Source organism: Balaenoptera musculus, chromosome 2 (genome assembly GCF_009873245.2).
Source record: "Balaenoptera musculus isolate JJ_BM4_2016_0621 chromosome 2, mBalMus1.pri.v3, whole genome shotgun sequence".
NCBI classification, from domain to species: Eukaryota; Metazoa; Chordata; class Mammalia; order Artiodactyla; family Balaenopteridae; genus Balaenoptera; species Balaenoptera musculus.
The window spans coordinates 66,953,244-66,974,176 of NC_045786.1; the positions used below are offsets into that span (position 1 = coordinate 66,953,244).

A 20,933-nucleotide genomic window follows, 5' to 3' on the forward strand; every position below is an offset into this window, starting at 1 on the left:
GACCTCTGATAATTGGCTCTTTGCTTTGATGTTAGTGTTTAAACACTAGACAATGTCTGGAAATTAAATGAGTTTACAATTCATCTAAAAGTCTCCCTCTTGCTTTATGCAGATGAACTTAAGAACTAAAAAGGCAGAAGGATACGTGGGCTGTTTGAATTATTTTTGAAAAATTATTAATTTCTAAAATAATTTTGGGACCTCGTCCACATATGAAAGTTAATAGAGATAGCTATAAAGAATGCCATCTTGATGTGTGGTTGCAATATTGTAACTCTTGGGATTTCGCCTATGTATAATTCTATCTATACTCAGATAAGTGTTTAGGAAGATGTATTGTGAATAACTTATATATCAAGACTCTAAGAAGGCAGGAAAATGCCTAGAGAATAAAGTATGATTAAGAAAAGTGCATTAATCATTCTGTGAACGCATTCTATGAACGCATTTCCTTTCAGAAGTAAAGATAAAAGGCAGTGTGAGATGGCTCATTAAAATGATGTCCAATTTAAAATATAAAGGATGTCTGATCACTCTGTTGCCACATATGCAGCATGTGAGTGAGTAAGTCCGTGTTTCAATCAATTACTCGAGGTCAGTTTTCCAACAAATTACTTAGTACCTCTATTACCCTGATCAAGGATGCATATAAATCCACCTGCCAATGCAGGGGACATGGGTTTGAGCCCTGGTCCAGGAAGATCCCACATGCTGCGGAGCAACTAAGCCCGTGTGCCACAACTACTGAGCCTGCACTCTAGAGCCCATGAGCCACAACTACTGCGCCCACATGCCACACCTACTGAAGCCCGCGAGCCTAGAGCCCGTGCTCCGCAACAAGAGAAGCCACCGCGATGAAGCCCGCGCACCACAATGAAGAGGAGCCCCCACTCACCGCAACTAGAGAAAGCCCACGCGCAGCAACGAAGACCCAATTATGATTATGCAGGATTATGATAAAACTGGTTACTCAGTTAACCCTACAAGTACACCCATTTTAAAGAACTGTATGTTAATCTCAGGACATTGTTATAGAGGATCATATGAAGCAACAAATAGAAAAACATTTTGTAAACTGTAAGGTGCTGTGTAAACAGAAGATATTTTAATGTCACAAGCTATGTGCACTTCCAAAGCTTGGAACAGCAACAACAAATTCTGTCACAAGCAACAGATCATTCCACATGAGCAAGATACAATGCAAGGCACATTACTATCAGCAGAGCAGAAGTTAGGAGTCAATTTTTTTAAAAGTCAGATTCATTCTTATGTTTTGTACATCCACAAAATACATGTGTTGATTCCTGGGTGAAAGATCTCATTGATGCTGGCAGCATATATTAAATACAACAGTGACTTAACCAGGAAACTGTCAAGAAGGATGTTGTGGCCTTGGGGAGTTCAGCAGACATGCCCAGTGGAATATAATACACTTTGGAATATAATTTGGAATATAATCTACAAAGACATGGATATATCAAAGGTGAGACTAAAAACACCAGAGGAGTTTTGAGAAACCATCTACTTCAACCTTGTCCCATTATAGATAAGGAAATTCAGGGCAAGTGCCTTCTTTCTTGCCCAAGATAACATAAACCTACAAATTATTATGTAGTTCAACTACAACATCTTTAGCTCTTGTGACAAATATGGTTACGTCAAGCAAGAGAGAAGACGACTGTCCAAGAGTGAGCAGAGAACTCCAGAAGGGACAGAGGCCCTTTGCCTCTTTTCCCACTTCTATTGTTTTAAATTAATTTTTATTGGAATATAGTTGATTTCTTTTCCCACTTTCATTTTCAACTGTTGTGTCAGACATAATAGTGGCCATCCAAAGATGTCCACGTTCTAATCCCCAGAAACTGTGAATATGCTAAGTTACATGGCAAAGGGGAAATAAAGTTGCAGATGGAATTAAGGTTGCTAATCAGCTGACCTTAAAATAAGGAGGTTCTCATGGATTATTGGGCTGGACCCAGTGTCCTCACAAAAGTCCTTAAAAGTGGGAGAGGGAGGCAGAAGAGTAGAGAGTTACAGCAGATGTGACTACAGAAGACAGGCACAGAGATGCCACATTGCTGCCTTTAAAGATGGAGGAAGGGGGCCCCGGGCTTTCCCTGTTCATTCCTTTGTGGGTGGCTTCTAGAAGCTGGAAAGAGTGAGAAAACAGATTCTCCCCTAGAGCCTCCAGGAAGGAATGCAGCCCTGCGCACACCTTGATTTTAGCCCCTTTCGTACTTCTGAACTACAAAATTATTGCTGTAAGGTAACAAATGTGTATTGTTTTAAGCCACTAAGCTTGTGGTATCTGGTCAGAGGGCAATAGAAAACTATTATGACTGTCTACCTTCCCTTACTCCCAGTAAGTACCACCTCCCAGACATTCTACTCCTCTTTCACCTGTAATTGAAAGATGGGGGATGGGGGACTGAGATCCATAATCAGAGTCCAGAATAAGCACTCAATAAATATTGTTGTTTTACTATTTCTTTCCTAACCTCAGCTGAGCGTGACTTAAATTCTCAAAAGGAACCTCACTGAAATGTAGAGAAATTATTATTATTACGTGCACAAATTATTTGAGCTATCAAAGTACTGTTCTTCTAGCTTATGGAGTTGATTGGCCCTAACCACCATCAGGTGTGCCTGACCACCCTTTTCTAAGAAGGTTCTCAGTCTCCCCTCACTGTCATTCTCTGGCACCCTCTCTTCACCACACTTTTCTCATTTTGTCATTACAGGTTTCTTTGCTGGCTTGTTTACTTGTTTGTTGTACATTTCTCCTCCCTACTGCATCACTCTGGCTCCTGTAGCCAGACTGTAAGCTCCACTGGATCAGGAATGCTGTGATATCGCCAGTCAAATGAGTCAATGAAATGTTCCTGAAGAGCCTACTCAAAGAATCTATCTGTCTTTTAAATTCTTAGCCCTTTCTCTCTTGTGTTTACATCGTTCCCTCCTCTCCTTTCAACACTCATGAAATTGGGTTCTCTGATCTGGAGAACTTCTGGGGAATTCAAAGAATGGTAAGTGGGATTTGTAGCTTTTTCTAGGTCCTCATCAGCATAGAATAAAACAGCACTGGCATAAAGGGGCACTTTCTCTTATCACTATAGAGAGGAACGCAGCTTCTTTCCTTATGCCACCTTCATCACCTGCAAAATATTCATAGTTTGATAGAGTGTTCCATTTTTCCTCAAAATATTATTGCCTGGGACTTCCATGGTGGCACACTGGTTAAGAATCTGGCTGCCAATGCAGGGGACACGGGTTCCAGCCCTGGTCAGGGAAGATCCCACATGCCACAGAGCAACTAAGCCTGTGCGCCACAACTACTGAGCCTGCGCTCTAGAGCCTGCAAGCCGCAACTACTGAGCCCCCGTGCCACAACTACTGAAGCCTGTGCGCCTAGAGCCCGTGCTCCGCAACAAGAGAAGCCACCACAACGAGAAGCCCGCTCACTGCAACAAAGAGTAGCCCCCGCTCGCCACAACTAGAAAAAGCCTGTGCGCAGCAATGAAGACCCAACGCAGCCAAAAATAAATAAATAAATAAATAAATTTAAAAAATATTATTGCCTCTGCTTCACACTGAAGAAGGGTACCTGGTGCTGTCTCTCTGAAGTTATCCAACTACCATACTTTTGGTCTTCTATTGAACCAAGGATGCTCATTAATGGTTACTGGCTACCATTTCTCCATCCTCATTTCTGCCTTCATCTCCTTTCCCATCCCTATCCCCACTCCCACACAAACTCTTATCAGATGATGCTAATTGCCTCTTTGCAACCCAGTAAACTAGTCCTGCTAGGATTGGCTTTTCCTTCACAGCAACTGCAGAAACCTAAGAACATGAGCAAGGCCATGCTCAGTGACCATGCCTCCTTGGGACTGTGGGTGCTTCTGAGACAGGCCCCTGCCGTTGCAGTAAAATCAAGTGTTCTTGAACCCTGCTTGTTACTCTGTGGTTGACTCCTAGTTTATTTTGTCTCCAAGTCTTATTCCTTACAATGGTACCTAAGGCAGAGAAGGGGTTAATAACAGATTTCCAGTTACCACATAGTTGTCATTCATCCGATCACCCTGGCCTGAGATGGTAGTCATCCATGCCTCAGTCTGATGGACTGGAGCAGTGGTTCTTAACCTTTTCCCCATTTGGAAATGTGTGATGGTTAATGTTCAAACTGATCACACACTCCTAGGGGCGTACGCAGGGTTACAATAGCAGTAGCTGTAACTCCATCCCTTTCTCTTCCACTCAAGAAAGCACACTGGTTGCAAGCTGAGCAAGAGTGACATTATTATAGAAACAATCTTGAATTGCTCCAATTCATAAAAAGTTAACCATTATCTAACCTTTGGACTCTAATAGTAAAAATTTAGGGAACATGTGAACATACTTCACAAACGATTGCACATCAGCATACTGCAGTCATCTAGAGAAATGTGATCTAGACATTATGGTTTTAATTACTTGTGCAAGTGTGAAAGCACAAGATACTGAAATAGGAAGTAAGATACAGCAAGAGAGAGGCCTATCTGGGTTATTTATATAGTCCATCCAGTGCCAATTTGATGAAAATAAAACTGAGAGTTGTTTTTTGGGGGCTTCTGAGAAAAATTAGAGAAATTTGTGATGAGGACATAGAAAACACAGGACTTACTCAAATCTTTGTTGAGTTTTGAAAACATTCTCAAACTAAACTGTCCAAATGGATTCTGTGTCGTTCTGAAAGCCTTTCCTTCAGAAGAGTGAAGACTTTCTCTTGTTCAAACTTTTTGTCTGCGACTGGCACAGCATTGCATGCAACTAAAGCCAATGATTCTCAAAGAGTGGTTGGGGGATCCTCTGGGGGACTGGGGGCCTGGAAGGTCAAAACTCTTTTCAGAATAATACTAAGATGACATTTCCCCTTTTCAGTATTATCTTCCCACAAAATACAAAAAGTTTATTGATTTCAGATTCCATATTGCAACTAACTCCTAAAAATTATCCTTGTTGAGTTTTGGTATAAAATCAAAGAAGAATATACACAGTTATCTGAAAAGGCTGTAAAATATATAAAGTATACCTCCCTTTTCCAAATACTTATCTGTATGAGGCCAGGTTTTCTTCATATGCTTCAACCAAAACAACATATTGCAACAGATTGGATGCAGAAATAGATAGGAGAACCCAACTAACTTCTATTAAGAGATTTGTAAACTTGTCAACCAGTGCCAATCTTCTCACCAATTTTTTTTGTTTTGGAAAAGAAATGGTTTTTTAAAAATAAAAATATGTTTTTTAGATTAACATTGGTAATGTGCTTACTATTGTTATTTTAAAATAAATTCAATATTTTTAAAGTTTCTCAGTTTTAGTTTCTAATGTGGTAAATATAGACAGATACAACCCATGTAAACCAATGCTCTTTAGGGTCTTCAATTGTTGTTACAATTTGAGGACCACTGAACACAAATTTTAATATATTTTATGAGAATGAAGGAGATGAAAAAGATTATATTTTATCTTAGTATAAGCAATACTTTTTTGGATCATATCCTAATATTAATCATTTCATCAAAAGCCCAGGAACTGGTGTCATTTGACACCCAGTTCAGTGCTGTTTCCATATTTCATGGTACAACATCAGATAGCTCAAGCTCAACTGGGTAATTTAATATTACAGGGTCTTGGGGCCAACCCTGATCTAACCAGTGAATGAGTGTTGATTTGGATTACTTGGATGAATGCAACATGGATGAATAGAAGTATGTTTTCATTTTAATTTGAGCTATAAATAAATTTGAAAGTTTTAAATGTACTTTGTTCCTGATCCCCAAAGATCTGGATTTTCTGGAACTGCTGTCTGGGAGATCTTGGCAGTACATCTGTTTCAGAGATCTAATGTGGCAATATCATAACTAAACTGAGGATTCCATCCTACTTGCCAAAATACATGTTGAAGACTGCAAAGATTTGACTGAAAGTCCTGATTTCCCAGCCCTGAGGTGGAAGCAAGAGAATCTATCACGTCTTTGAGTTGTCAACTCAAAATGGGAAAGCAGAAAGGGGTCAATGTGCTTGGAGGGACAGTAAAAATATGATTCCAGATAGAACCCTCTGGACTCTGGTCCTCCACCCTGCCCCTGTTCACAAATGGAGGCGAGCACAGTTCTTACCCTTTGGTGAAAGGGAGTGGGGTTACGAAGGAATTGTCTCATGAGCATTTGGGGTACGGCAGTTGTGCATAAAAGTTAGTTTTTCTATCTTTTAGGCTTTTGTGACAATACAGAGCAACAGAAAAACATTTTCATGAACCTTGTAATAACAGGATCCACAATTTTATGGAATGGAGTATCTTGGAGACCACGAACTGTGTTAACCCCAAGGATGATTTGCTGAAATAATGCACAGCTGGAAAAAAAAAGAGGCTGAACTATATACATTCCTTTTTGCTATTAAATCAGTTGGCAATGAAATAAAAGATCACATAGAGAAAAGAGGAAATTCCACCTCAATACATTCTCTATTTGTATTTTAAAGGAGGAAGAGAAGTGAGAGAGGAAAGTCATCACTGGGAGTTTAATTGGCTGGCAGCAGCCCCATATACCTGCTCACGACACCAGAGCCCCATACTCGGAACATCTCATTTAATGTCAATATATTTTAAAATGCCACTGAGTTTAAGTGTAGTAGCAAATGATGCATTGAAATAGAGAAACACAGGGGTTAAATTAAAAGTGGAGGAAGTAACTTGGCCAAAGAAACTGGAAGCAGAATTAGTTTGTAGGTTTTATTTAGACCTCTGATTTTTCTAGGGGAATTGGGATTCTTTGTTGCAGTTCTTTCTTAATTTGTATGATAGATTTTGCTTAAAATAGACCCTACTATTCTATTCCTGCTATGAACCATGGTAGATTTTTTTTGGTTATAATTACATTTCATTAATAAAAATGATAAAAATATGCAATTATACAATTAAGAGATCAGCCTATATAACCTGGAAAGGATGACTTTCTTTTTATCATCTTATAAAATTACAAGGCCAATCTGTTTCTTTGGACAATTAATCAACAACATCCTACCTCTCCTGTCGGTTAAAAATAGCTAAAACTTTTTGTTACATCTGAGAATACTTCTCAAAATATGTAACAGCCAATCATGTTTCGTAATTCCTCCTTTCAAAGAGGTGGTTACTCTGCAATGTATAATTGTCTTCATGTTCGTATCATCAAGCCATAGATTTATTTATTTATTTATTTATTTATTTATTTATTTATTTATTTATTTATGGCTGTGTTGGGTCTTTGTTTCTGTGCGAGGGCTTTCTCTAGTTGTGGCAAGTGGGGGCCACTCTTCATCGCGGTGCGTGGGCCTCTCAGTATTGCGGCCTCTCTTGTTGTGGAGCACAGGCTCCAGATGCTCAGGCTCAGTAGTTGTGGCTCACGGGCCCAGTAGCTCCGCAGCATGTGGGATCTTCCCAGACCAGGGCTCGAACCCGTGTCCCCTGCATTGGCAGGCAGATTCTCAACCACTGTGCCACCAGGGAAGCCCCAAGCCATAGATTTTTAAATACATGATAAATATTTTGTGGTCAAAAACATTGCTGAAAGGCCATGTTTCCTGTGATTGTGGGTTTGGATAATGCAGTTACTCCTGTGTGTGCAACACTGCATAAACAAATAACCAAATGCCTACAACTGTAATATATTATGTAGTTATCAGCTACTAAGCTTTCATTTTTAGGGTTCGAATAACTTAGTGCAGCCCCAATTGGCTAGTGCACGGTGTCATTATTTCTGGGGCCAATTCCACACCAGATTTGATCACAAATTTCCTACGGAAATAGAAAGAGAGGACAAGGCTGCAACTTGTATTAAATGCGTACCTGAGTCTTACATTCCTACCAACTGATTTCGATTAGTGAATCCCTCTCAACTTTGGGAACAAAATTACTATATTGAATAGATTTGGGGGGGGCCATGTATTTAGAGAAAAAAATTGCTTCACTTTCATCCACTTCTATTTTCATGAATTGTGTAGGTAAGTCTCCAGTGCAGGTGACAAAGTAGCCATGTTATGGCTAGCTGAAATCTTCTTCAAGTATTCCCAGGGGAAGTGGTACATAAGAAAAAAGTGTGCCATAATCATTTTTTTTTTAAAGGTATGGTTTGACAATTATGCCTGTGGAATAGGTACCAGATGACAGTTTAATGCTAGTTAAATGCAATTTAATGTCCACAAGTCATTTCATAACCTAAAGCGTAACTTTTAGAAACAAATACAATTTGATCAAAGCCCAAGTATTATTCTCTTGTGAAAATGTGAACTTGGGCTTTTTAAATACTCAGTTGAGAAAAATATCTGAGCTTGTTCTTATCTCTTGGAAAATACATGATTAGCAATTTTTCTTGCTTACCTAAAATGGGTTATTATGTTGTTAACAAACAAAAATGACTGCAATAGGGAAGACTTTCAGATTTATTATGTATTTATTTAAACTGAGTATGAGTAATCTAGAAGAAAACTAGTTTTACTATCAGATTTAAAATAATGCTTTCTAATTCTAGTTTCTGTCCAGGTTATTTTACTACTTAATTTATATTCAGCAAGCTCTTTTGGAATTTTAAGACAGCTTCATTTAAAATTATATTTTATTAACCAATTTATATCACTAACCGTTACTTTCATTATCTGACCTCTTTGGAGGCCTGTTTCTATCAGGCTTCCCTGCAGGGCTGACTGCTTGGGGATTTAGAGTCAGAAGTGGGGGTATAGGAGGGAAGAAGTGTGTGGAAATTGGATCTATAATACCTTTGTGCTTGTCAACATTAAAAAGTGGGGGTCTTGTTTCTATTTCTGAATACAACAGAGAATGCAAAACAAAATTTCCCACACAATATCAGGTCAGGTCCACAATTAGTTGCAGAAGCAAAAGGCTTTTGCACCTTATTCTAAGGACTCAAGTCAGTTAATTGGGTTTGCAATTAGCCTCTCTGGTTGCAATCAATTACAAGTGCAATTTCTGTGTGTGAACTAATTTTGTGTGCAAAATAGTCCCACCAAAACAAAAGCCTAAGTTAGAATGAAATTCAGATCTGTCTTACCTCACTTACATACTAAGGAGGAACTAATTTCTTCTGTGAGCCTTAAAAAAGACCAAACCTAAAAGGCTCTATGTGACTGAAGTATTTTCTTAACTTTTCTATAAGTACTTAGATGTAAGTACTTTAAAATCTAAGAAAGTTTGCATTACTTTGTTACTACTAATATTTTATTTATTTAACCTATCATCTTAATTATATTTACATAATTTTTTTTCACTTTGTCTTAACTTTATTTCAATTTTCATCTGTCTTTGTATGACATATAATATACATGCCTCATGGAGAGTGCACTTTGAAAATCCATTGAGAATTCTTAAAATAAGAAATGACATTTCTTCAGTGTAAGACTAAGTGTTCATAGATTTTAGCATGATTTTGAGTCTATCTCTTTGTAGGGAATATATTTACATAATTATTAAAAAAAATTTTTTTGCTCTTCATATTACTGTTAGATGTGTTAGTTTCTATACTATGTGTAAGTACCCAAACATGTATGCACAAATAATTTGCAATCCAGAATTCTATTACAATAGATCACTTAATGAGTTGCTCTACTTAAAAGGCCTTAATATGTAATATGAAGATTCAATGAGTTTTACTGTTTGTGAAAACTCTACTAAGTCAGCTTGGGAAATTTGGCCTCACCAAGGAAATTTAACACACTAGGTAGATAAAAAGCAAAACAACACAAAACAAATATGCAAACAAATCCCAAACATTTTGACAGCAGCTCATGGTTTAAAAGAACTTCCAGTGCACATTTCTGAAATTCCCAATGTCATTTTGGCATACCTATTTTACTACTGTGTTGCAGACAACAGCTTTTAGGTTCCCCAATTCATAAATGTAATTAAATAATTACATTAGTGCTAATTAACATGAAACTGCAGATTATTTAAGCGCAAAAAACACTATTCAACTTCTTAATTATTCTTGTTCACACAGCATTTCCTTTTGCTCAGGCGCCCTAGGTGCAAATAAAGCATCCCATCTGCTCGTAATTAGAACTAAATAATTTCAGAGAATGTAGCTTATCATTTTGACTGCACATTTGATTAAAAACAGTGTACAAGCAATATCCTGGCTTATTGGTGTAACAGCAACAACACGCACAAGCCTGTGCTCTTCTGCCATTAAAGAAGATCGAAAACATTATCTGTTATTTCAGGGGAAAAAATTACAACTTTTTAGTTCATTTCATACAGATGAAAGCGAATTACAGCAAATCACCTCTCCACTGAATAGCAGCCCCCACATAATGACTTTATTTGCTTAATCCCCAAATTAAACGCCGTCTCGAGCGAGGGCCCTGTGTTATTACTCTCATCATGTCGAGAACGTTTTCCTGCCGAGACCAATTTGAATAAAACAAGGGGCCTTCCTTGAACTCAATCAAGGAGCCATAATGTGGTGGGTAATAGAGGTTGCTGAAAGATTTGCAGGCAAAAGTGTTATACCTAATGATGGGATATGGATAATAGTCCTCCTGGAGGTCCTGATGCGATTCCAGTTGGCTGCCAGATGCTAAAAATCAAGAAGAGCATTGATCAGTGACAGGAAGCTGTAGTGGATTCATCTAGTCAAACTTCAGCTGTTTTTCCACTGTACAGTTAAGCCAGGCATAAATTATATTAATTGATTTAATTACATACTTAAAACATCTTCCCCAATTAATTTAATTAGGTGGCTACATGATGCTACTGGCAGGGGAAGATTAGAGGCAGCTCACTTAATTAACAGAATATGAATGAAAAAAAGAGAAAGCAAACATAAATGAAATTGTGAGCACTAATTAAAAGGCTGTCTGCAAACTTAAATACTTTCTGACAAAGTGGTGACAGCAACGCAGACAAGAGAGGATTTTTTTTTTTCCTAACAAATTAAAGCGCCAGAAGGTATATATAGGGAGAAAAGGTAATGCAGTTAAAACATTGATTTTCTGACAGAACTACCATAGTCAAAGTGAAGGGACTTTTTTCTATAGAAAAATTGCAACAGATTTTGCAGGCACAAAAGCCAGATTCCTGATTAGGGCTAAAATATGATGTAGAGACAAGTGTAGGGTTTGTGCTTTGTACATTAAAGGGAGTGGAGGTGAGGGAGGCTGTGGGGGAGGGGAGTTGGAGAGAGAGAGGGAAGATAAAGAGACAACTTATTGCAATCGTTCAAGCAAGAAATGTTTAGAAAAAGAGGTCTGCCTTAACAGCTGGCAGCCTTGTATACCTTGGCTCGAACGCGGAAATTCTCCAGGTGTCTTTCACGTGATTCCTTCAGGAGCTTCCTCAGCCGGGTCTTATGGCAATGTAAGAGCCACGCAACGGCGATCACACCTGACGCCCACTTCTGCCGGCGATAAACAAGAAAGAATCTTCTTGCTTTGTAGCATTTCCATGTGGCTTGGATCTTCATGGCAGCCTCTGTCTTTCCATCTCGGCCCTTGTATCTTTGCCCGGGGAGATTTAACATCATTTGGATGTGAACTGGGTTCTCTAACACTGAGAGAAGGTCGTATCTGGTAAGTTTATTCTTCAGCTCAAACTCTGGAAGGAGCGCTACTAAACTGTTCCCTTTTATTTTGACTTCTGGTATCGCATAGTCCCTGAGAAACTTCTCGATGTGTTCCAAGAGAGAAAAAATACTTCCCCAAGACAAACTGAAATGTTCCTTGAACGCTAAGAAGTCTGGGGCTGTCTTGTCTACAACACCATTATAAATAAAAAAGTCATAATCCCATGGTGATTTCAGAGCCTTAGAAGGTGTTGTCACTTTCATGGCCTGTGGAAGGAAAGTGTCAGCAGAGATGAAATATAATTACAATCTACTATAAATGAACGGTCAAGACACACACTATCACATTATCATTTATTGCTTGATGGTGGGAGGATATGGATCCTAGTTCTGATTTAATACATACATGTTGTAATAGGAAAGTCAGGCTGTTATATAATCATAAAACTCATTGCCAGAAGATATTTTAGAGGTTGCTCAAAGCTATTATCATTCTTATAAAAATGTTGTAAGAAACTCATATAAAAATTATGCATTTAGTTCACTTTGATATGGTCAGCTGACCCCATAATCTCTGTGATTTACTTTTTACACATGCATGGATGGAAGCATGTCACTGCTTTCTTGTTTGTAAGTTATCCACCAATCCTGAAAAATAGGATGAAGCCTTTCTTTGCAATCTCTGTGACAACTTCAGATAAGCCCATCAAAGCTGTCCTGTCTTTTCTGACTTTCTAACAGGTAATCATTTCTAGCATTTTGGAGTTCTTCTGCCGCCTTCTTTGAATACCCAGGAGTGAGTTTTACAAAGAGCATTATGTTGTGTGTTATCACCCTTGCCACTTTTGAGGTTTCTCTTGACATATGTTCTTTTATTCTTAAATCTGGACCCTTCTTAGGGACATATCTGGAACTGTCCCCAGGCAGATAGAATCTGAAATCTCACAATTAAAACCAAGAAACATTTGCTTTTCATTTTGTTCCTATCTGTACTGATTGAGTTTTTTAAGTCATGAAAACATACTACTTTTATTTTTAAATGTCAAGAGGGGTTCTCTAAGAATGGGACGATTGGGCAGTTTTTTTCTTCTTTATACTTTTCTGTATGAAAAAAACTGAATAAATGCTACTTAAAAAATAAAATCAGAAGAGATTTGGATGACAACAGCAATATATGTCACACATACCCCTTTAAAAAAAAAAGGAAAAGGAAATTTTGTTGTGTCACTGTCCTCTGTGAAACTACTACATTTCATTATTGAAACCTGTGGCACTAGAAAAATAGACATTCTTCCCCATGGTCTAAATGATTCTAATGGCCTGAGGGGTGAGGGGCATAGATGTTTCAGGTCCTGCCTTCTCCTCAGTCAACCAGGTATCAGTGCTGATAGTTTCTTGCTTAGGGATTTAAGGAACAGATTGTCTTCAATATGTCAACATTTTCAGGTGTATAAGCCCATCTTTACCAGATTATAGGATTATATTGCTCTTTGCATTTTGAAGAGTTTTCACAGAGCTCAAAGAAAAAAAAAAGACCCAGTTAATTTATCAATGACTATCGTTCCACAGCACTGTGTTGAGTATTACTATGTTAGATTGTTCATGCTTTGTCTTTACTAAACAGATGTTAACTGATATTAATGAACAAATTCAAGGTAGAAAGCTATCTAAGAGAAAAACAAGCCAAGAGATATATTTACAATAAAAGCACAATAAGCAAACACAAGGGAAAAAAAAAAACACCTTCCTATTCTTTTTCTTTTCTTAGGTTCCAGGCAGTGGAATAATTAATTAGACTGTCATCTCAAGTAAAAATGCTGAAAAGCAAGTGTTAAGTTTGAAAAGGGTAATTTTCTTGAACTTTAGAAGCAGACTTTTATAGCAGCGAGCTCTTGTATACTTTTAAGAGTCATTATAGGCATAAGAACAATGGAGAAAGCCTTCTCTCCAAGACTCTAGCCCTTTCTAAGCTAATCAAGGCTCCAAGAGAGAATGCAAACTGTTTGGTAGATGGAAACAAATTTCTTCTTGGACAGGCAAGAGGGAGTTAGAGAAGCAATGCCTCCTTCTGCAGACATCAACCCTGGCAGGAGGAGCTGGAGCTCCTGGTAGAAGACAAGGAGCACATGTTCCAACAGCAATGGCCCTGTGGCTTCGTTTCTGCCTTCCTTCAAGAAGAAGATGGTGGGAAGGTTAGAATTCAGAGAAGAATGGCAGTGCTTCCTCAGTGAGAAACAGATGTGCAAAATAATCACAGATGGACATGTATGGAGCTGGCTGGTCCTGCCAGTCACATGATCGATCCTGACAACAAGACCCTGAGATTCCTATAAGAAGTGCAGCTATGGACAGGAGATTCGCCAGAGAATCTGCTCTCCTTGGTAACGTTAAACTAGTTTTGAAATTTCTTTTCTTTACGGAGAGTCATGTGGAATTGGAGCAATCTTGGGGAGAAGTTTAGAAAGGAGAGGACTCTTAAGTCTCTCTTGGGCAGTGCCCTTCCAGGGGCTAGGTCTAGGGCATTGACATACAACAGCAAATGCATTTAAGACCTTTTGAAAGAATAGCCGTGCAGTGGAAATGGGGTTACTGAATTGAACGGTGGCTGTCTTAGAACAAAGGGATTACACCTCCCTACCTTCTTGGATGATATTCCAGTAAAGACCTGCTCTCAAAGGAAAAATACTCTTGGACATCAAATAGACCACTCAGGCACGGGGAAACTATGGGTTTGGAGTCAGCTAAAGCATAACTGTAGTACATTTGTCACAGAGAATGCCACACTTGGGAGCACTTTAGACTTAGAGCAAGAAAAGACATGTCTCTCAAGAGAAAGCCTTCCCAAATTAAAGCAGTGCATCAGCATTGTGAGATCCATTGAGCAGGTAAAGACAAAGCTGCTTCACAGCCTGCTAGGAATAAGAGCCCTGATTAAAGGTCACGCCATGCTTCAGGTTCTGGTTCCTTCTGCTATTCTTCCTTTACTATTTATCTCCATGAACTTGTCTACAATTATTTGTTGCCTTCCTCCCTTCCCTTCCCTTCCATTCCCTTTCCTTCCTCCCTGCCTCTCTCACCTACTCCCTCCCTCCCTCCTTCCTTTCTTTCTTCATTTCCTTCTCTCTCTTTTTCTCTCCTTTCTCCCTTCCTCCCATCCTCTTTCCCCCACTTCTCTTTTAAGATGTGCTGTACTCCTAATGCAGTGTTACTGACTCAGTAGCCACACTGTTTCCTTCTAGTGGGGATGGCTGTCTGTTGTGCCATCCGCATTCTCACCTGGTCCTTTTTGGGACACCTGCCACACCTTTGTGAGATGCGTGCACTTACTAATTGGCCCACACAGAGCCCAAACCTGTGGTCATGGCCTAATTATTAGCATCCTGTTCTAACTAACTGAGTCAACTAGCTGGGAAATGCTCTTCTTCATTTGCAAAGTGTAATCACTAATTAGGTAACTTTGAGAGTTTCTGGAGCAGTTATTTAGGAAAAATTCTAAGTCTAAGACAAAAAACAGAAAGGCAGGATGATGATTACATATGTAAGTCACAGATGTGAAGCAAAAACAGACAGGCCCAGTATTAGCTTCTAAAATTCAGACATAGGGCTTCCCTGGTGGCAGAGTGGTTAAGAATCCGCCTGCCAATGCAGGGGACACGGGTTCGAGCCCTGGTCCAGGAAGATCCCACATGTCGTGGAGCAACTAAGCCCATGTGCCACAACTACTGAGCCTGCACTCTAGAGCCCGCGAGCCACAACTACTGAGCCCGTGTGCCACAGCTACTGAAGCCCATGTGCCTAGAGCCCGTGCGCCACAGCTACTGAAGCCCATGTGCCTAGAGCCCGTGCTCCGCAACAAGAGAAGCCACCACAATGAGAAGCCCGTGCACCGCAAGAAAGAGTAGCCCCCGCTCCCCGCAACTAGAGAAAGCCCGCGCGCGGCAACGAAGACCCAATGCAGCCAAACATAATAAAAATAAAATAAAATAAAATTCAGACATAACTGCTGCAAAGAAAAAATCCAGAAAAAAAGCATGTATTTAAATCTAAGCTGAATGTATTTATGAAAAATGTTATTTTCAAATACGTGGATAGCATGTGGATGTGGGATTAAATTGTAGCCGAGGATCTCTAAATTGGACATAAACGAGATCTCCTGGTGGTAAATGGTCAAGTATTTGGGATAATCCAACAAGGATATCATCTTTAGAGAATGATTTGCCTAGAAGGATAGACTAAATCGCTTCTGAATCTATAAGCTGATGTTCAGTTTCTCAAACACCCAAACATATCCACTGCTAATTAACCTAAGCAATTCCATTGTGTGAAAAAGAATGTTTCTTCCTGCCATTATGGCTCTAAGAGAGAGCTTAGTTCAGAGTATGAGTGGAGTGACTCTCAAAGATGGAGAATTCATTACTCCCTGAAGACCAGGGATGCCATTTGTTTGTCCTGTTCTTTAATATTTGCTGAGGGTCCACAATGTGTTAAGCTTTGTACAGAACAGACATCAAGACCTCAGCTTGGGGCTTCCCTGGTGGCGCAGTGGTTGAGAATCTGCCTGCTAATGCAGGGGACATGGGTTTGAGCCCTGGTCTGGGAAGATCCCACATGCCGCGGAGCAACTAGGCCCGTGAGCCACAACTACTGAGCCTGCGTGTCTGGAGCCTGTGCTCAGCAACAAGAGAGGCCGCAATAGTGAGAGGCCCGCGCACCGCGATGAAGAGTGGCCCCCGCTTGCCACAACTAGAGAAAGCCCTCGCACAGAAACGAAGATCCAGCACAGCCAAAAATAAATAAATAAATTAATTTAAAAAAAACAACAAAGTTATAAAAAAAAAAAAAAAGACCTCAGCTTGTTAGATTTGTTTGAAAGATATATACAATATTCAGGGACAATAGCTGACCTAATCAGGGTTCAGGGATTCAGCATAATCATAGTGCTGAATTTTAGGGCATGAAGGATCTTGAAGGTCACTGACCTCACTTTTAACTCAAATAGGATATTATGGGTCCAGGGAAATGAGCCTTGGCCTTGAAGTCTGACTAACCTGGGATCAAGTCCAAGCTCTGCCACGATGTGCTATGTATTCTTGGGCAGCTTACCATCTGCTATAGACTGAATGTTTGTGTCCCCACAAGATTCATATGTTGAAGCCTTAGTCCCCAGAGATGGGGCCTTTGAGAGGAAATTAGGACATGAGGGTGGAGCCTTCATGATGAGACTAGTGCCCTTATAAGAACAGACAAAAGAGGGATGATCTCTTTCTCTACCATGTGAAGATACAGCAAGAAGGCGGCCATTTGCAAACCAGAAAGAGGGCTCTACCAGGACCCAACCATACGGGCATCCTGACCTTGGACTACCAGCCTCCAGAACTGTGGGAATTAAATGTTTGTTTAAGCCACACAGTCTATAGTATTTCATTACGGCAGCCTGAGCAGACTAAGACAACATCCTTTCTGAAACTAAATGTTTCTCATCTGTAAAAATGAGAGGTCCCTATAAAGTTGTGAAGATCGGAATATGTGTAAAGAATTTTGCACTGCCTTACTTCCAGTCAATGTGGTTATTACCATAGATGAGGAAGCTGAGGCTCAGAGAGGTTAAGTGACTTACCAAAGATCAAACAGCTAGTTGCTATTCCCTGCCCCCATCCCACCAATGCCCACAGCCCTAACTGTCCAAAACATCCTATATGGCCCGTTACCAAGCTGTGCTCTCCTTCTCAGCCTTCCGTTTGCCATCTCCTTCATCAAAGTCAACCTGGCCTTGACTTGCTGTTCCTTTCTTATTTGAAAAGCAGTCTGTTAAACTAACCCCTGTGAACATGCCAGAGAACCATGGTGTGGTGGAAAAGTGATGGATTTGAAGAACACCTGGGATCTAGGTTGTCATCACCTTCCTCTGTGGCCTTGGGAAGTCACTTCTCCCATGGGGTTTCAGTTTACATCAGGGCACTTCTAATTTTGACACCCTATGTCTCTCTGACTTAAAGTGTTACCTCTGCAGTAGTATCTGTGTTTAATAAACTCCTGGAGCTAGTCAGGCCATCACATCAAAGGCAAACATCTCCAATAGCTTCACTTCATGTACCATGAAAGAGACCCAGGGATTTTTTTCCCTTTTCTATTTTTTATATAGGAAACTCTTTCTTGCAACTTACAAACTACAATAGAGGAATAGCTGCCTGCACCAACTGTGTGTAAAGATGGTCATGGGGAGAGAACCCTAAAGAGGGATAGTCCAGTATTTTAGGGTCTGCAAATCAGCAGAACAGCTCTCAGTCTGTACGACATACAAACTGCATAACCCTTAAGGGTCAGTTAAAAGTGAGAGTCAGAACCCTTAACCTTTATAAAGAGAAATAAAAACAAAAATAGAGAACTCATTGCGTTGACTGTAAAGGCAACTCATATCAGCAGCAATCTTCTAGGGATAATTTCTGCAGTTGTTTTGAAAGGTATCTTTATTTAAATGAGTTTTCCTGAACTCTGAAACACTTCCTGAGGAGAAAAAAATCCCCATCCCTGTTTGCATTCTTTTGGAACAAAAACACTCAACGGATCCAATTCTGGTTGAAGATCAAACAGAACAAAATCAGGAAGATTTTTTAAAGAGAGGGAGTATATTTTCAGTCAAATGTAAAACTTCCTTTTCTAGACACATTTCATTTCACTGCTGCATTGATTTCCTCTTTTCTGCTGCCCTTCTATTATTCTCTGTGAGAATGTGACATAGTTAAGGGCCAATTGGGACAATTATGATTGATGGGTAGCACCTGCTGGGGATATATGTACCTGATAAGGATGGGAATCAAAAGCAGCCTGGATTCCTAGTTTCCTGAGAAAAGACACATTATCATTTTCTCTACAGGTAAAGGAAAAAGAGCAAGCCTTGAGAAGGACCTCTATCATCACCAAAGTAAAGCTTGACATGACAATTTTCTTTAGGAAAAATGTGTGTACAGCAAGTTCGTTGGTCACATATCACTGAACACTTGCAGAATTCTTATAATACCCCACCTTGTCACACTCTCTATACCTACATATATAGTCTGCTTTATTTTAACTCATAGCACTTATCACTTCCTCACATAATATTAAAATAAACAACTTTCTGCCTCCCTTACTAGAATATAAATCCCAAGAAGGCAAAAACTTGATTTGTTTTGTTCACTGCTGTATCCCCAGTGCCTGGTACACTGCCTGGCCCACCGTCAGAGGTCAATAAAGATTAGTTGAATGAATGAATGAATGAGTGAATAGTAAAATTTAGGCTCATAGCCACTTGGGCTGCATTTACAGCTCAATGCTGTTCTATGATCATACAAATTATTCATAAACTCATAGCTTCAGTTTTGGAGCACTAATAGAAAGTTTGGTTACTTGGATCTGAAAATGTCCATACCCTTTGACCAAAGAGTTCTATTGCTAAGATTTAGCCTAAATACAAAGATTTATGTACAAAGTTGAAAGACATTCATGGCAGTTTTATTTATAATAGAGAAAAACTGGAAATTATTTACTTATTTACTAATAATTATAATACTTATTAATAATTTGACATTTATAATTTAATGTCAACAGGATAATGGCTAAGAAAATTGTGGTATATTGTCAAGACAGAATATTACATAGGCATTAAAAATGTTTTATAAAGAGTTTCAAACCATATATGTAAAGGCTTATGATAAGCTGTTAGGTGAAAAGAGTAAAATGACAGTTGAATATACAGTATGATATCAACAAAGGGACATGCCAAAGTTTAAATAATGCCAAAGGGTGTTATGGAAAAAATTCTTCTTGCATATCTAGGCATTTTTTTCTCCTTTCTGAAATTTTCTTCTCCTTCTGAACTTTCTAGTTCATCTATGGATGATCAGGTCATAATTTGATAAATGAAAGGGACACAGCAAAAAATAAAAATTATCTTGTGGCTTATTGATAATCTTTTTTCTGGTGTATATAAATATTGGGTTGGCCAAAAAGTGCCTTCAGTTTTTAAGTAAAAATAGACACATTTTTCGTTTTCACCAAGAACTTTATTGAGCAACATAATCACCCTTTAGTTCCACCACCTTCTGCATTTTTCAGGCATCTTCATAATTCCATCTTCCCCCAAATTTTTATCTTTTTGAGCAAAGAACTGTTCCAGGTGCCTTTTACAGTCTTCCAGGGAATTGAAAATTTTTCCATTAAGAGAATTTTGTAAAGACCGAAATAAATGGAAATCTGAAGGTGCAATGTCTGGTGAATATGGCAGATGAATCAGAACTTCCCAGCCAAGCTGTAACAGTTTTTGCCTGGTCATCAAAGAAACATGCGGTCTTGCGTTATCCTGATGTAGATTATGCATTTTCTGTTGACTATTCCAGACGCTTTTCATTGAGTGCTGCTTTCAGTTGGTCTAATTGGGAGCAGTACTTGTTGGAATGAATGGTTTGGTTTTCCGGAAGGAGCTCATAATAGAGGACTCCCTTCCAATCCTACCATATACACAACATCACCTTCCTTGGATGAAGACCGGCCTTTGGTGTGGTTGGTGATGGTTCATCTCGCTTGCCCCACAATCTCTTCCATTCCACATTATTGTACAGTATCCACTTTTCATCATCCATCACAATTTGTTTTAAAAATGGAACGTTTTCATTAAGTTTAAGTAGATAATCACATGCGGAAATATGGTCAAGGTTTTTTTTGCTTAACTTATGTGAAATCCAAGCATCAAAGTGATGAACATAACCAAGCTGATGCAAATGATTTTCAACGCTTGATTTGGATACTTTGAGTATGTCGGCTATCTCCTGCGTGGTATAACGTTGATTGTTCTCAATTAATGTCTCGATTTGATCGCTATCAACTTCAACTGGTCTACCCCCCAACCGTGGAGCATCGTCCAGCGAGAAATCTCCAGCATGAAACTTCACAAACCACTTTTGACACGTTCGATCAGTCACAGCACCTTCTCCATACACTGCACAAATCTTTTTTTGCGTTTCAGTTGCGTTTTTACCTTTCTTGAAATAATAAAGCATAATATGCTGAAAATGTTACTTTTTTTCTTCCATCTTCAATATTAAAATGGCTACACAAAAATTCACCAATTTTGATAAGTTTTCTTTTAAATGCATGCTGATATGACAGCTGCCACAATACAATCTAACAAAATTGTTTCAAATGAAGTTAAAGACAACTGAGTGCTACTAGAGCCACCTTACAGAAAAAACAAAATGAACTTTTTGATCAACCCAATAAAATTATTAATCACATGCAATGAAAATGTACAATTAGGGATTTCCTCGGTGGCGCAGTGGTTAAAAATCCGCCTGCCAA

At 39.1% G+C, this 20,933-nt stretch overlaps 1 protein-coding gene across 7 annotated transcripts in view; it reads right to left on the reverse strand.

The window, feature by feature from the left end:
• Positions 1-20,933, reverse strand: part of IQCH (IQ motif containing H) — a 215,198-nt gene that overhangs the window by 86,507 nt on the left and 107,758 nt on the right. For 5 of the 7 annotated variants that reach the window (XM_036843582.1, XM_036843585.1, XM_036843584.1 and 2 more), the window contains 2 exons: positions 11,316-11,867; positions 10,550-10,616 (listed from right to left, as the gene is read on the reverse strand). In XM_036843582.1, coding sequence (XP_036699477.1) covers positions 10,550-10,616; positions 11,316-11,867 — 619 coding nt within the window. Of the gene's footprint in view, positions 1-10,549; positions 10,617-11,315; positions 11,868-20,933 lie in introns of those variants that run through there. The other 2 variants (XM_036843589.1, XM_036843587.1) reach the window with 1 other exon arrangement.